A 17998-nucleotide genomic window follows, 5' to 3' on the forward strand; every position below is an offset into this window, starting at 1 on the left:
CACTAAGTAATATATCAACTATCGTGTGTGTAGCTATGTCAGGCGTGAGTGCATTAGCTCTGCCCATAGAAAAGCTCATACCCCGAACAACTGTGGTTCAGGTTGCTGTAAACAGTACGTTGTTTCCCGCGGGGTAGCTTCGTCATGTAAAGCGACGAAATGTCGGTCACACACTGTTTAAAAATATTTAAAGCTTTCAGATTGGCTTAGGAGACAAGCCCAACTTCACAGTGCCAGAGCGATATGCCACTTACCTTGTGTCAAAGTTACGTGCATTGAGTGGTAAGACGCCAGACAGAAAACAGAAACAAATATGCTTTATTATACACAATATTCATTTTTTTCCTTAGGTTCCTTCTTGTTGATGCGAAGTTTGCGAGTGTGTTTTGAATGTTTCTCAACGCCAAAGCGACTGAGAGAAAAGTGAAGGTGTGTTCGTTAAACGAGTTTAGCATCGAGGAACTCGCTTAGCAAAACACGTTGTGGGGCTAGTTGGGGGCGAACTGTTTTTGTTGAAAAAGTAATCCAGCACTAGATTTTAAGACAAGGACACAGAAATATCTCGACAGGTAGGGCACTGGATTACTTTTCCAAGAAAACAGCCAGGGCTACGCAGAGTAAATGCCTTCGATCGAAAACATCTATAAAACCTTTACCATAAGAAGAAAAGTGCAATTGTTATTTCATTAAGGCAAGAACCTAATCATATAGCGATGAGAATCGCATCAGAACATCAATAATGCAAGTTAAACACAATCATACACATCCTTAGGGCAATTAGAATCAAAACTGAACATATGTACTAAATGCAGTCACAGAATTTCAAAAACATGATTCATAAGAATAGCTTCACTCACAAAAAATGGAGCTCATAACAACCTATCAGGGATCGAATCCCAAGTAAATTAACGAAACACGCGTTTCAGTACAATGTGTGCAATAAAATTCTGATCATATTAAGTGATTAATGGCAGCATGCAGTAAATTGAATTTCCTGGTTTGGCATCTTTCCTGCGCGATGTCAGGAGTCGCGGGTGAGACCACTAACTGCTTCTTCACATGTGCGGTGTGAGAGAAACGGCCACAATTAGCACCGTGTTCAGAGTTCAAGAATGCTTACCAAGACAAATATGTACACAGTTTCAGACTTAAAATTCTTCGTACATCAGTGAGAAAGCGTTTAAAGCGAACATTCCGTGTCGTGCAGGCAAGAACGATCGTTTCTGTCTGCTGAGCCTCCGCGGTCTTGAATTCAAATTCTTATTGCAGTTTAAGCAGCTTGTGATGCTTGAGGATAAAAGAGGGAAAGCTTATAATCAAGTCTTCAAAAGAACATCCCGATAAACGGGTTGATATATCTATAATACGTCAACAGCTTTGTTACTTTATCTCGACTTCTTAGTTGGAAGTTCGGCAGCGTAGCGTGAGCTTATCCAAACTGTCTGTACAACTGCTTGAGTTAATTTTGTTCTTATTAGAATACGAACTACACTATTTTAAATAGAGTAATTTTATGTACAGTTATTATATACCAGGGGCCATATTTCTACATGCAGGCAAGGATCGTACACAAGGGTAATATAAAGATTGGCCACTTTCTAACATTACAGAAAGATGCAAAATTCTTTCTCGTTCTACATCTCGCTCACTTTTGCCTACCATACTGAAAAGAGCTGTGCTTTCAAAATGTCACGGTACCTCAAAAACTGTATTTGAGTATAAAGAGATCATGAAGATCTGTTCTTTTTCTGTGCTGTGAATCGACGCGTTCAAACAGTAACTGCGGCTGCATATCTTCAGCGATTAAGAAATAGCCGCTCAAGTGCTACTTTGTGCTAGGAGGAAAACACAGACACCGCCCAGATTTACATTGCGCTGAGTCCTGTTCTGGCTTTTTGCTAATGGCTCACTTTCATACAGCAGGGAAGGATTAGCTTAGCCATTGCTGAGCTTGGCCACCAGAAGCCGAAACACTGTCTAAATACCGTGGCCACATGAAAACGAAAAACGTTTCAGCATAGCCGGTTTCTTTCGTTGAATTTAACATTTTAACACGCTTCGCTGCGTAACTGTGTACACGGCGAACTCACAGCTTTTTCGTAGTCTGCTGCACCTTGCAGTGATTCCATTGTTTCAGGTGAAGTTAGGATACTTCTTGTCGCAGATAAAATGACGTTTTATTCCTTATATTTATTTATTTACGTTACTCTCTTGGCCCAGATGGCATTATAGAGAGAAGTGATCGAGAACAAAACAAAAAATAAAAAAGAAGAGCTAAAAATGAATACAGGAGGGAACCAGGGATTATTCTCGTCCGAAAAACACACGGTAACGCGCGGTAACAAAAAATACTAACATCGCATGGAAAACATAGCTAATAAGTGGCAACACTCGTAAGTGTTTGCTGTTAAAAATGGAGAAGAAAGTGGAGCACAATATGAAACCACATAAAACACACAACAATATAACTGAAAACTGGCAAACTAAAGCAGTTAGAAGAGAGAAACTTCTCTATGGTATAATGCAAGCATAGGTTTTTCCTGAATACTTCGATATTGTTTGTAAGCAACAGCGCGGCAGGCAGACGATTCCACTCTGTTGCTGTTTTAGGAATGAATGAATATTGATAGGATGCAGTGCAGAAGTAGGGGATGCCTACTTTGCACGGATTATCGATGCGCGACGATATATATGTGGGTTACGCGATCAGTTCAGTTTTTAGAATTGGATTAGTGTGGTAAATTTTAAAGAAAAGGCACAAACGGGAAATTTTTCTGCGCATTCACAACGGTGCTATTGATAAAGTTTCTTTCATGAATGTTACGCTTGATAGACGACCATAGTCACCAAGAATAAAACTTGCGGAGCGATTTGGGCCGCTTCAAGGGCATTGGTTAATCCGTCGGTATGTGGGTCCCATACTGATGAGGCGTATTCGAGCCAAGGAAGTGAATAATATTTTGCTAAACAGTGATAGACATACACGTGAAAATTTCTATGCAGACAGATTTTGCCGCCAGTAATGTTCAAGTGTAATGTTTATCTTTAAAACAAATTTGTTCTGTGATCCTACGGCTCTTTACGTGACAACTCGCGGCATTTAGATTTTTCATCTTAATCGACTGTGATACATTGTGTGAAATTTTGCGCACCCCTGTAAAATATCCGCTAGAATTTTGTGCTGGAAGTTAATAAACTATCAGCCTTGAAGCCTCAATTTAATAATGAGGCGGAAAATATCTGTTTCGCATGGAATGCAAAAATCGCACCTGAACGGGTTAGCCCAAGCAGCATACACGCCGTGACCTATTAAACACAATTTAGTTTTCTTAAACAGCAAAGAGGAATTTGTATGTTACTGTCACGAGACGAAGTTTAAACTCCATTGCTTCTTTGCGCTTGCACAAGAAGCTAATGAGAGGTTATAACTCAAGATGTTTTTTCAACTTCCTGTTTTCAAACGAGGGTATGCTTGAGACACGTTAGAACGAAGATATTTAGCGGTTATATTTAATTTTTTTTTCTGTTTGAAGCTTGAAATCGAACTGCCATTAAACTGTGCAAATAACTGTGAATCTAGTGTGTTGGTTCAGAAAAAAAGTGGATACTCGTTAATTATTATAACATTCCTGGATTCACAAATAACTTGGAGTGACGTAGAGCTGTTCGGAAGTTCCTCAGGTGAAAGCACACTTCTGCCGACGCTGTCAGCAAGCCATATCAGTTTCGATGTAGCAGCTGCGCTTCCTGACTTCACATTGCTCAGAAGTTCATCACAAGAAGTTCACGTGAAGGTCCAGTTTCTGTGCTTGAAGTATGCGTCCCGGCCGCGCAGCATGTTGCTGCGAGAGGCGTCAGCGGGGTCAGACCTGGGTGTGGGTGTTGTCTCCAGCAAAAGCATGATGTTCGAGACTACTGTGGTCCACACCCACCATGTTTGCGGTTGGGCTGTACATCTGTTGTACCTGAAAATACAGGTGAGAAGAACGAAACCGAAATGAGTCAAGTGTGGAAGTGTTTGTTGCACACAAGTCCCTCATACGGGAATGAGGAGTCCGGCGGACCAGCTTTCTGTTTTAAGTTTGTTTTTCTACGTCTTGTTTGTCCACAAAACTATTTTCCTGCCGCGAGGACAAAAGATATTTTCAAATGGCAAACAAAAATATAAAATTACAAAAAGCATAATGAACTACCAGTTCACTAAAGGCTGATTGGTTTGTTGAAAAACGATGCCAACTTCTCGGTCTGCAGAGGATACCTAATAGAACAATTTAAAGTTGAAAAATGAAAAATGTCGGCAAGAAATGCTTTTAGCTTGTGTTGTCGGCACGCCGCTGGTGACTATGGCGCAAGAGCCAAGGAGAACACAGAACCGAAAACGAACAAATGCGAAACTTTCAGTTCACCCGCCCCTGGTGCCTATGTGCGGCGCTGCCACCGGAACCGCGCATGCGTTAACAACAGCGTCTTTTTGGTTCCGTGGTGGTGAAAGCAAGCCCGCGGCACGGAGGAACCTAGTAGAACTTTCTGGCGGGCTAGTTGGTACATTTCAATTGAATAGCGTGCGCTAACAGGACGAAGACAGGAAAGTTGGAGAAGTCGAAAGAAGCGCAACTACCAACTTTAATAACAGGAAAAAGATGCCAGACGCTCTTTTATAGCTGCTGGGGTGTGAGGGTGTGCGATATGATTAACAGAGGCAAACAACTTCAGCAAAAGAAAGCACGTGGCGTAACATGGCTCATCATGCAGTCCAAAAGGCGGGATGTAAGGTGACCAAATAGTGATAACGGTTTATATGAAGTACGACAACATGGGCAGAGGAAACGTAAGGAACAACACGATGGAAATGTAAAGGATAAAACTTAAAAATGCACATAAAGCGGCGCGTAAAACGCACCTAAAACAGTAAAAAAGAAGAAAAAATAACAACATAGGGGAATGCATAGAAAAAGTATACTACTAAAAACATGAGAAAAGAACCTAGACGAAATCATCTAGAAAGGATAGTTCCTTTCTGGAAAGAAGAATAGAAGGCGTGCTAACGCACTTGTCTTTTCTTTGGTCAACGTAAAAGGCCTCAATGATTTCTCTTTCAGCCTTGTCCGGTGCCTTGGCTAGGAACTTTATTTCATGGAACTTGGGACGGCGATCTTTACAATGGCTACAGAGTAGAGGAAGGTTACCTCCCTTCTTACTATTCAAGGTCACATTGTGCTTTCGGCCGCGCTCATTAAAACATTTTCCTGTTTCTCCCACGTAACCTCTGCCGCACGTCAAAGGGATCTCGTAAACCACATCGACAGTACACTCTGTAAATTTTTTTTTGATGTTTGATGAAAAGTTCACAGAGTGTACTGCCAATGTGGTTTCCGAGATCCTTTTGACATGCGGCAGAGTATACGTGGAACAAACAGGAAAATGTTTTAATGAGCGCGCCCGAAAGCACAATGTGACCTTGAATAGTAAGACGGGAGGTAACCTTCCTCTACACTGTAGCCAATGTAAAGATCACCGTCCCAAGTTCCATGAAACAAGGTTCCTAGCCAAGGCACCGGACAAGGCTGAGAGAGAAATAATTGAGGCCTTTTACGTTGACCAAAGAAAAGACAAGTGCGTTAGCACGCCTTCTATTCTTCTTTCCAGAAAGGAACTATCCTTTTTAGATGGTTTCGTCTAGGTTCTTTTCTCATGTGTTTAGTAGTATAATTTTTCTCTGCATTCCCATATGTTGTTCTTTTTCTTCTTTTTTACTGTTTTAGGTGCCTTTTACACGCCGTTTTATGTGCCTTTTTAAGTTCTATCCTTTACATTTGCATCGTGTTGTTCCTTACGTTTTCTCTGCCCATATTGTCGTACTTCATGTCAACCGTTATCACTCTTTGGTCACCTGTTGTTACATCCCGCCTTTTAGACTGCATGATGAGCCATGTTACGCCACGTGTTTTCTTTTGCTGAAGTTGTTTGCCTCCGTTAATCATATCATACACCCTCACACCCGAGCAGCTATAAAAGAGCGTCTGGCATATTTTTCCTGTTATTAAAGTTGGAAGTTGCGTTTCTTTCGTCTTCTCCAAGTTTCCTGTGTTCGTCCTGTTAGCGCACGCTATTCAATTGAAGGAACATAATACCGTTGTCAAGTGCGCAAAATAAAGTGCGCTTACGGTGATTGAGCCTCAGCCTCTCGAGTGCACTTAACGTTACTCGGTGCTAAACGGGAAAGCGAAGTACGCTAGTAGATGCGAAAATGGCAGCTAGATAAAAATGCTTTTTCGGAATTACTATATGTAAGCATAACCTTCAGAATTGTGTTTGTTTAAAGCAGTGGTGGACGTAAAAATGAGCATAACATGATTTTCGGCCACGGCCGCATTAAGTTTGTTTTATGGTAATTCTAACAAGTGGAAAGAAGTTCCTAGCACATCCAGAATCTGGACAACAATCAATATAGGCCGACTACAGCTCGTTTTCGTTACACGTTGTTTGGCCAGTCGCTATCATAAAACTGGTGCAGAAATAAAATGTATATGTAACAGGTAAAATCAACTTGTGCGCACGTCTTCTTTTATGGTACATTTTGTACCGGAAAAATCAATGCCGTCGAGGCTGGGCTCTCGGCCCTCAAAGTGTCACTGTGAACGCACTCCGGCCTGAGTGCGCGCTTCGGCGAGTGCACTAATGTTAAGCCGTTTAGCTCTGCTAGAGTGCATTTTATTTTTCGCGCTGCACAGGAGTATACGCAGCTGCCCTGCAGCCCGACAAGCGCATGCGCAGTCCTGGCGACGGTTTATGAGCGAGGCAAAAGCGCCGCGTGAGTTGCCGTCATTACGCAATGCCCACGCCGGCGACAGAGGTCTCGTGGCGCCATCCGTCGACGTGGCCAGTAACCAGCTCTGGTGGCGCGGGTTACCGTACAGCCGGCCAAATCATTTAGCTGGCGTGCGTGCCGGCCGCGTTTTGCGTGCTCTTGCAGCTTATAAGTAAATAAGTAAGGTTTATTCCGGTTGACGGAGAAAACGTGTGAAAATATCAAATCTAAGCATAGGCTCACTAAGCCCGTGCTAAATATTGAGCTCTCCGCAAGATTCCTTGGTCCCAATGCGCAGGAGCGCAGAAAAAGTGGCTGTCGCGCACGCCAGTTAAAAAGTTGGCCGGCTGTACATAAAAAGCGGCACAGGAAGCCGAGTGCGCTATCGCTCGCGAAGGACAGCTTATGAAAGAAAAACGGCTGATGTGGGACGCTTCCCAAGACACGAGTGTGGCTATCAGTATCTATGAGCCGTCCTAGATTACGGTGCGCGTTTCATGCAGTGCATTTAATGCTGACATCTACTCTCGACGGTGAGATAGTCTGCGGACTTTTTAACGTTGATTTCTGTAGGCTAGGAAACTCCCCGAGAATAATTAGAGGAATATGAATCATTTCTCGTCACCAACAAATGAGAGCTCTGGACAGTGAGGTAAAAATGTTTTCTGCTTTTTCCCTCGGGATGTCGATAGCACAGCGTCAAATTTAAAAGAATTACAAGAAAAGGGTGCGTGAAGAAAAAATAAGCATAAGAACTACGGCAGTTCACATGGCGAATGTCGGCAAGAACAACTTGCTCATGCTGCATGAACGTTGCGAAAATGCTTCGCTCAGTTTTTCGAATAAAACAAGGAAAGGTTTAATATCGAGAGCTACTCAGCGCATGTGGTTGTATATAAAGACATCATATGGATATGTGGCATACTACTGCCCGTCGCTTGATCCACTTGTTGAGCCAAGTGGAAACTTCCGCCTTTTATTCGAGAGGCTCCAAGTTCGAGTTACAGTTCTAATGGTAATGGATACAACTTCTCCGAGCCTGATGAATTACCTCCCTACGAAAGAAAGGCTCGTAAAAGCTGTTACCTGGCTTCTTTGCTTTATAGACAAAACAGGAGCGTTTTGACAAGTTATACGTGCAGGGAAGGTCACATTACAGAAAGAGACTGCAAAGAAAAAGTAATTGGTTGTTTATTTGTCTGTCGGCGGAGATTTGGTTATGTCGGACGCTTCCGACATCTTGTTGCGATTTTTCTTTACAAAAGGAAACTGATTCGCAGTTATAGCTTGATTTCAAATGCCTCGTTCTGCCTGTAGAATGTGAACTTTTAAGACATAGACAGGATGTTCCAACTAGAGTAATTCAAAGCTGTAGCCGTGGTTTTTGAGCAGGATATGCGCCAGACACGAAGTGAATGGTCTTTATTTGGAGTTGGAAGAGGAATAATAATGTCGGAGGCAACTGTCGTATCGCATCATGCTGGACTTGACAGCTGGTTGCATGCTGCTGGCTAGGGAAAAATTTAAACTGTCCTCACTCGGCATAAAATTAGCACCGCAAAGTACTGGACATAGAAGAAGTCCTTCGTGAGGTTGAGGTTGTTGAACCTACAGGTGGGAGCAGCCTAGCGGATTCTGCCGGCATTTGCTCCACGGTAGCGACACTTAAATGTTAAGTGAGATCCACAAATCAGGCACATACCTGAGCCCTTACTGATCCACATTACTATAAACACACAATCACTCAAAACAATCAAAATCCACATTGCTATAAACACAAAATCACTCATAGCAATCAAAAGTGAACTCCTGCTCTAACCATCTGGAGTTCTCCTCCAGGACTCGGATCTGGAGTGCTGGAGGAGCTTTGAAAGAACGCGTGCGGCCTTTTTTTCTACATGACTGTTTTTCTTCCTGTTCCTTTTGCGCACTGCATGTGTCGCCCCGAGGTGGCTGTCACACATCTATATGCGTTATCGCATCACGAACACAGCTCTGGCCTGCATGGTGGGATGTTTTGCCAAATGTGCTGGTTTTTCGTAATAGTCGCTTTCAGTTATGTATATTGTAGAAATGCCTTAGTGGGCTATTAAGTAAATTATGACAAGAACACACGGTAAGAAACCATATGCACTGAAAGCGAAAATTCCAACGTGAAAACTGCAATCGTAGATCTTTCGAGAAGATCCAAATTTTTATATAGCACGTCAGAATAAAATAACGAAAGCAACTTGTCTATCGCCAGCCTCAATAATGTATGGACGCTCAGAAAAATTCCTAAGAGACAGTGTAATCAATTTAAACTCCATGAAAAATACTTTTCTAATGCTATCTCTGCAATGCATTTTCTCGCGTGTTGGTCGACATGTCTTTACTAGACCCCTTAACTTCAGCAACCCGGAAAAGGAAAACAAAATTGGAATGTATTTTTCGACCAACGGAAGCTCCGAGCCCTCAACACGCAATCAAAAGAACCGACATAGCGCATCAAATAGCGGTGCCTTGAGAAACTCATCATTAGATAAGTACCACCCCAGTATCTGAAGGACTTTTCAGTGACAGCGATATCGTGTGCGTCGTCCAATTTTTTTCACGCCTCCGCGCGTAGCTTGATGTCTCGATTAAGTGCTGCTCAAAATGGTCGCCCACTTTCGGGAAGTATGAGTTGCCACGCGGTTGAGCCTCGAAGAGAAGTTTCGTTTTTACGACGATGCCAGAAAATCGCGCGGTCTGTACGGTGGGGCTCCGTTCTTATCCTCGGATCGGCATTATCTGCCAATCTTTTTTGCAGTTTACTCAAAAACGAAGGGGCGCGTGAAACGTTTGTATAGCAAGGACAGGACGGCAGCAACTGCCGTATTTTGTGAAGGCTCGAAGGTTTCGATTATACAGCACACTCCTCAGCAGTATCGTTAACGTTGTTCTCTCTTCCTTTTTAGAGTTTGGAGTCGAGTGTACACCCCCCCCCCCCCCCCCCCCCAATCTGGCTGTGGTTCACGTGTTTGGTCGGTTCCCGAGTTTGGAAAGCACAACTTGGAAAAAAGTTCGAGTCATACGCGATTAAGTGTGACAGCACACTACGGCATTGTTTGGCGTCCGGCTCTAATAGACATTTTAACAATGACAAAAGGGAGCACGGTCAGCACACCACCAGCGACAACGAAATGAAGCAAAGCAGGACTGACATTATAATGTAAATACGAGACATGTTCCTAACATGGTCTTTCAGCTGAAAGGAAAGAAATAAGGTGCCCTTGAAGATAAAAAGTGAGAGTTCAACACGATGTCAAGAGCGCAGAATAAGGTTAAGTACCCAACTAGAGAGAGCCTTGCCGTACCCTTCCACGATCGCCATGTTGTGTCCCTGTGATGGACATGCGTACTTTGGCCTTCATAGCCTCATACATTGTCATCTGGAACAGAAGAAGTGGCACAAGAGGTCAGTCATAACAAATAAGTGGCGAAAAGCGCGAGTGCACCTTGTACTGCATGGGGCATCATGTAAATTGTCGTGGGTGGAGTATTTAAGCGTTTTGCTAAAACCTGTCGAATTGTTGTGCAGCAGAATTAGTGAATGTCGCATATGAATAGCGGATACCTTTTTTTTCTTTATCTCTTACGTGCATGAATTGAGAATAATGCCGCACACACCGGAACACACCTAAAACTCTGCAACAACACTGCAAACGCTGCTTATTGGGCTGCAGTTCGCAAACAGTATGTCGAAATTAACACAAGCGCATTCTTTGGAGTTTCCCGGGAGGACACCCTCATACGTAGTTGCATCATGAAAACGTTCCAAAACAGGTGGTTGATTATAAACAGAAAATATTATTTAATGCCCTTGGTGGCGATGACCCAAAAGTGAGCTACAGCTGCCTGAAAATGGTGAAGTTGGGCGTTTAGGGTTAATTCACCTTCGAATTCGAGGGTGTCGATTTTTTTGTGCCCGTTCTCAAAAGAAACCACCACAAGAAAGAAAACAGCTTTTTCTCGACGCCCAAACGAGGAACCGATACTACCCGTGCCGCATCATTGGCGCCTTAGCACGTAGTGCCAATTACGAGAGGAAAAAAAAACAGTACTTAAAGAAGACCATCTATCGCCAAAATCGGCTCCAAAAACGCCCACTCATGTGGCGGGTTACACGCATCCTCCACGAGTTGTTACGTTTTCCAAGTGCCATGAATACAGTGATGTTAAATTTGGCATCGTAAAAAAGAGGCGCCGGCTTCACTTCGAACGTACTACGCGGAACACTTGTAGCAAAAGATGAGCAAAGCTACACGTGTGAAGAACAATCCAGACCTTCCAACTTCATTTGAGGATACAACGGCCACAGGAACTGTAAAACAAGGTTGTATCAATGGTCTTCGCAGATTTGCCTCCAATCTCGCCCGTATTTCGCCCAGCGTTGTTAATCCTACAGACGTTGTAATAAATTGCGGGACACTGAGCTGAAATCTGACCAGAGTTTTTCCCATTTCCAGATAAGTTATAATAAACAAGATTGACGCAACTGGCTGACATGTGCGATGGGAACATATGTTCCAATCGAACACATGTTGGATAGGAATCCTTGACGTACTCGTACGTTCTCCTGCCGTAGCCCGTGTCGCGGAGGTTAACTCAATACCGCCCTTTTAGGTAAGCTGTCGGGTGCTGGGTTAGAGTCTACAGCGAGGATGGCGCTCTTGTGCCTCGTGCTCAGTCTTTAAGTTGTAAAACGGCGTCCTGAGTGGAGAGGTGCGGGTGAAAGCTGTATATGATCTTGTTGTCAACCATGGGCTGCTTGCGTTTTCCGGCGCATGAAGTTAGCGAGATGGGTCTAAAGTTTTGCAAAATGATTGGCTTGTTCGGATTGGGAACCTTGTGAGATACGCGCGCTCCGGGACTCCGGGTCGATCCCCGATTCCCAGCTCCGGTTGATGTGTACAAGATGTAAAGTGGCTGTTGGGCTTGTTGGTCAGTGAACATGGTTAAAGAATGCAGCGCGATAAGACAAGGACAAACGAAGGAGTGGACTGGACTGGCGCCAGTCACGTCCAATTCTTCGCTTTTCCTTGTCTTTTCGCGCTGCATTCTTTAACCATGTTCAAGAAGTCATTTCGCCGACCGTCGTCGAGGTTGCCAAGCGTGTAGTTAATGCGGTCTCTGCCTGGCGCGATTTTCCTGATCAACTGCATCAAAGCGGCGCCCACATCTTCTCGGAAAAAAGGGGTTGTCCTGCTCCGGGTTCACGCTTTCTTTATACTGCGGGTGACCTGGAGGAGCGATGGACGGTTGCTTGGCGACCATCTTCTCCATAACCGCCTCGAAGACTGGTTCTTGAGTTCTTTGAAGCTTGTGAACGAGGATTTTGATGCTTCGATCTACGACAGTCTTCAATTCCTTTGTGGCCAGCAGCGACATGAGGATGAGACAGATCGTAGGCCTGATTTGCGTTCTGTTTGCGGAGTTGTTCCACGTGCTGCTTACGTCGGCTTGGTTTCTCTTCTGTTTCGTCCACTTTCTGAGGAGGCCCAGGTGGCCCAGGTGGGTCTCCCAGAGGTGGAGGAACTGCGCTTCGTCTTCCGGGTTGTCTGTGGTTCGCTACATCTCCTCCGCGTTTTCACACTCTTCACGACGATTTGGTCCACTTTTTGAAGTTTTTCGACACTCGGGTGACACTCTTTGCTGAAAGCTGACCAGTCGGTGTATTGTCCCTGCCCAGTCTGATGGGCGCCTTAAGGAAAGCGATCTCGGTCTGCACGGAGCGGTGATCGCTTCCCAGCGTCTCCTCTAGCCTCCTCCACTCAACCTGCCTGATGCCCGCGGTAACGTTAAGGTCTGGACGCGTGTCTTTCGAGCTGCTGTTGCCGATACAGGTTGAAGGGTGCGGATCATTCCAGAGGGTTAGCTAGTGTTGCTGGGCTCCATCTTTTACGTCCATTCCCATCTTGTTTGCCCTGTGGTAACTCCGAGTGGCGTGGGGCGCGTTGAAGTCTCTGCGAAGCACGATCTTGTTTCCCTTGGTGATCTTCTTCATCTCTCGCAGGGACATTTCCAGGTCCGCAAGAGTGTCTCTGTGTACATGTTGAGGATGACCAGGCTTTGCTCCATCTTCTTCCCCTGGATAATCTCGACCAGGGTGCGTTCGATCCGGTGGTCGGTGCTGTGTTGTTTTGTGGCAAGGTGTATCTGCGTCAATACGGCTGTGCAGGTTCAGCCATTCGTGATGGGAGATTCGTAGCCTGTAATTGGGATACGGTCACTTATCATTACCTGTAAGCCAGTGACGTCCGGCTTGTCTGTAACAGCTGAAGTAGGCTTTGCATTTTGGATCGAATGAATATTAAGTTCTACTTCCAGATATTGAGCTTTCGGGGCACTAGGATAGGCGCAAAAGCTTTAACATAGCATGGCGCAACCTTCTGATCTTTCCTGAATTTATTCGCCCCCCAATTTGGAATATTAAATTCCTGCCTAAACAGCGAGTTTGGCTCTCGCTGTTGTCATTGTAGCGAAAGATCTAGAAGAATATGCTGAAATCTTTATGCTCGTGTCTGGCAGTAGGCTGCCCCTTTAAGCTTTTGATGTCTGTTTCGCGCAGAGTGAGCATGCGCTTTATCGCAAGCATTGGTTGCACCTGACTGCGCGAACGCCAAGGAAGCAACAATTTGTTTCTACTGAAAGTCATGTATAGAGATGGTCGCTTACCTTTGAGCGCGCCGCCTCCATGCGAGATTTGTAGCAGAACTCAAGCAGTGCCACCACCATAGCCAACACGAGTCCTCCGATGAGGATGTAAAAGCAGCCGGCGACGTTGCTCAGCGTGAGCTCGTTTTGAGTTGACTCCTGTAAGTGCGGATAATCCAGATGTCCGTAAGAATCTGAAGGCGATTACGCAGTAACAATTAATACAGGGGAAAAAAACGCTCAGTTTTCCTCAGGATATCTATACCCTGTATCTTCGGTAATGTTCTTTCCAAAACCGGATAGCCTGCCGTCCACATTTTAACGCGACAGCGTTAAGGAGCTCGTGTCGCAGAAATACCGGTGTTGTCGGCGTCTTTGGCCGTAAGCGAAAAATCGCGCATCTCGGTGGACACCTGAACCGCGCCGTAAGGGAAGAGATTTTCCTTTCCTTAGGGCGTGGTACGGGTGTCCACCGAGATATGTGAGACAGGCGTCTTTTCCTTTCCTTAAAAAAATATTTTCGTTTTCCTTGCTTTACGGCGCGGTTCGGGTGTCTACCAAGATCCTTTCCTTAAATTGTCCGGGCAAGGGGTCGCACCGAAGGACGATGGCATTCCGTGGATTCCTTGGCAATGCTGCAACGCGCTGTCGCGTCCAGATCTTAAAGGCTAACCTTAAGCGTCCTCCAACTTTTTTCATCCCTATTGACACTCATGGAGTGCTGTGCAGTCAACTTGTTTTACTGTCAATAGCCATTCGCAAGCCTTTTCCTTCGTAGGATAAATATTTTTGAGTAGTGGTATTAGCAGTAGAGAAAAGAAAAAAAAATTGTGCTTCTTCGTTATTTCATTTCGACTTAATTCGTTACCATCAAGATGTGAAGGGAAAAAATACGGTTCACGAGAACACTGTAAAATAACACTAAATGCATAAAGTTATTTCTTTACAAATCACTAATTTAGTATACGTAGCCTTACAAAATAGATATCTGATTTATTAGAAGAGGATGATTGTTTGGAATGTGGGGGTTTATGTTAACGAAGCTGCCCATGGGCACTGAGAGCTTCGGAGTAACTTCGACTTTCTGGGGCTCTTTGATCTGCAGTGACGTCGCCTGAACTCAGGGGCGTTTTTGCATTTTGTTTCTACCTAAACTCAGCTTCCACAGCTTGTATTCTAGCACCTGCCTGCTTCCTCCGCGTTCTAAAGACTTAGCCACTGGGCCATAACGCCCTGCGAGAGAAGACGACATTGTCTGGATAAGTTCTAGCAGATCAGTTATTATTAGAAGTAACCTACGAGGATTCGAGCCCCGAAAAACCAAGGAAGAAGATAGATTCAAGATTCCAGAACTAAAAACTGCAAAAATTGCATGTCCTACAACGAAAAACTGAAGACTCCAACTATCAAGGTAACCAGTAGAACTTTGAAATGATGTGTAAAATGAGTTTGCATTAAGCACGGAAGTGGCAGGGCAAATTCACGGGCAAAATAATGAAGTGCCTATTTTTGCAGGCACATCCATAATGCGCAATTTAGATAAAAAATTAAGGCAAAGAATAAGGAAAGAACGAAGGAAGAAAAATGAAGGGCGGTTTAGTATAGTTCGGCCAAGTGCGAATGAGGTGCGTTGGCACTTCGGTTTTGATTTTAATTTCGGCCCGAGGCTCGCTTTAAAAGGGCAACGCCACAGCGGCGTACCCTTGATCCACTGTACACGGATAGAAGTTGACGAAGACGACGACATTCAGAGCACTGAGCGAGAGACTGGCAGTTAAAGACGGAGGGTATTCGGCTGCGGAGATGACGCCGTGGCCAAACGCAGCGGCTAGCGAAGCAGGTCTGTTCGCACCAGCGCTCATTCGAAACAGACTTGCGGGCGTAGTGTATTTTGCGATAAAGTGTTTTGCATAGTTGGCCAAAGAGACTTCTGGTAGGCTGCCCACAACCCGGTGGCCGGGCTGCCATCTGCCGATAGCATGTCGGCTCTGAAAGCTATAAAAAAAAGTCCTATGAACACTAACCCTCCTGTACAAGATTTTTAGACAACCATTTTGAAAATTGGGAAATTGTAAGACACCTTTATGAAAATATTGAAGGCAAGGTGCATTCTTCTGATATGTAGAAAGATCTTTCTTTTAAAGTGTTTCGAAGTACGGAAAGCTGAGCAAGTTGGTTAATGTTATCCATGGTAAAACAGCGCGGAAAAAACACAAGGTAGGAACAAACACGACGACACGAGCGCTGACTTTCAACTGGTGATTTATTACGCACGTGTGTACATATACTATTCCCGCCAAACACTACACAGAACAAAAAATATTCAAGAAACACTGCGTCATCACTGAACACATTAAATCTACCTTGCTGCAAATGCATGCTCCAAACAGGTGATTTCGTGGTTAGCCAATGATAATGAGGGCTTGCTAATGCATGCTGCACCCCCCTTGTCAATATGATATGCCTCTACTAGTTCCCTTACTATCTGATCTTTATGTTTGAAGATGACATATGTCTGATGAAGCAATGGGGCGCACGTGTGCTTAGGTTGCCTGCAGTGCAGTGCCAAATTCGAACCGGCTGTCCTGTCCAAAGAATTGTGATGCTCCCTCAGCCGTTTGTTAAGACATCGCCCAGTCTGGCCAACATACCACCCACCGCATGAAAGGGGGATCTTGTATACTACACCTTCGACGCACTCAACCCTCCTTTCTGCGTGTGCTGTGGTACAACCACCACCAATCGTCCTTCCTAGTAGGGACTCTCGCTTCCGCTGCACAGCTCGGCAAATGTTGCTTAATTTTCTGCGAGACGAAAATACAACATCAGCTAGAAATTTTCGCCCCACTTTCTTCAGACTGTGTGATAATGCATGGACATAAGGGATGACAGCAATCTTCCGGCGATTCGTGACCTCATCTTCCTCAGGAGCACGCTTATGCTCCGATTTGATTTTGGCCATCAGCCTTTCGCATAACCTTCCGATAGTTGCCTCAGGAAAACCAGCGTCCTTAAGCCTAGAATTGAGCCCGGAAATGTTTGCTGGCTGTATTCGCCTCGTTCCGTCAAGCCCCTACTCAGCTTCCAGTCTGGGTACTCTAAGCTGGTAAAGGATGGCATCGCCCTGTCTTGTGTTCGCGCCGCCCTCAACAGGTCGTGTGTCCATATCATTGAGGAAGGTGTGCAAGGCCAGATTTCTAGGCTTAAGGACGCTGGCTTTCATCAGGCAACTATCGGAAGGTTATGCGAAAGGCTGATGGCCAAAATCAAATCGGAGCATAAGCGTGCTCCTCAGGAAGATGAGGTCCCGAATCGCCGGAAGATTGCTGTCATCCCTTATGTCCATGCATTATCACACCGTCTGAAGAAAGTGGGGCGAAAATTTCTAGCTGATGTATTTTCGTCTCGCAGAAAATTAAGCAACATTTGCCGAGCTGTGCAGCGGAAGCGAGAGTCCTTACTGGGAAGGACGATGGGTGGTGGTTGTACCACAGCACACGCAGAGAGGAGGGTTGAGTGCGTCGAAGGTGTAGTATACAAGATCCCCCTTTCATGCGGTGGGTGGTATGTTGGCCAGACTGGGCGATCTCTTAACGAACGGCTGAGGGAGCATCACAATTCTTTGGACAGGACAGCCGGTTCGAATTTGGCGCTGCACTGCAGGCAACCTAAGCACCCGTGCGCCCCATTGCTTCATCAGACATCCGTCATCTTCAAACATAAAGATCAGATAGTAAGGGAACTAGTAGAGGCATATCATATTGACAAGGGGGGTGCAGCATGCATTAGCAAGCCCTCATTATCATTGGCTAACCACGAAATCACCTGTTTGGAGCATGCATTTTCAGCAAGGTAGATTTAATGTGTTCAGTGATGACGCAGTGTTTCTTGAATATATTTTGTTCTGTGTAGTGTTTCGCGGGAATAGTATATGTACACACGCGCGTAATAAATCACCAGTTAAAACTCAGCGCTCGTGTCGTCATGTTTGTTCCGTCCTTGTGTTTTTTTCCGCGCTGTTTTACCATGGATAAAAGTGTTTCCATTGACCGCATCGAACTGTTAAGGCTCCCATATAAAACCATGGGGAACGCTTTTGACGATAGCAAAAACGTTAATAGAAAAAAAATACAAGACTGCCGTCGGGTGATCTACGCACAAATTGATTCTTTTAGTGAAATGTTACATTATATAAAAAATTGCGTTAAAAAAAGGTTTCCCGCTCGAAAAAGCATTTGTCTACAATTTCCAGCCATGATTATTCACATAGTCAAAGGGAACCTTTTGAAACTCCTGCGGTACCAAAAAATTTAACCTATTTCAAGAGACACGGAGGAAATACCGGCAATGAAACAGCAGATCAACTACCGAAGGAAGCGCCAGATACAGGAGGGGGAGAAAATCTACCGGTAACAGCACAATTAATAAAAAAAAGCAACCAAACATGAAACTTGCAAATGAATGGAATAACATCTGTCTGTATGAAGGAAAAATACATTCGCATTTCAGTGG

The 17998-nt window shown here is 44.6% G+C and overlaps 1 protein-coding gene across 4 annotated transcripts in view; it reads right to left on the minus strand.

The window, feature by feature from the left end:
* Window positions 1-297: 297 nt before the first annotated feature.
* The window catches only part of LOC144129295 (glutamate receptor 1-like), a 191844-nt gene continuing 174143 nt past the window's right edge, over window positions 298-17998 (minus strand). For 2 of the 4 annotated variants that reach the window (XM_077663320.1, XM_077663319.1), the window contains 3 exons: window positions 13508-13645; window positions 10147-10221; window positions 298-3965 (listed from right to left, as the gene is read on the minus strand). In XM_077663320.1, coding sequence (XP_077519446.1) covers window positions 3864-3965; window positions 10147-10221; window positions 13508-13645 — 315 coding nt within the window. In that variant the 3' untranslated portion in view covers window positions 298-3863. Of the gene's footprint in view, window positions 3966-10121; window positions 10222-13507; window positions 13646-17998 lie in introns of all 4 variants that reach the window. The other 2 variants (XM_077663322.1, XM_077663321.1) reach the window with 1 other exon arrangement.

This window comes from Amblyomma americanum, chromosome 4 (genome assembly GCF_052857255.1).
Source record: "Amblyomma americanum isolate KBUSLIRL-KWMA chromosome 4, ASM5285725v1, whole genome shotgun sequence".
Lineage (NCBI taxonomy): Eukaryota > Metazoa > Arthropoda > Arachnida > Ixodida > Ixodidae > Amblyomma > Amblyomma americanum.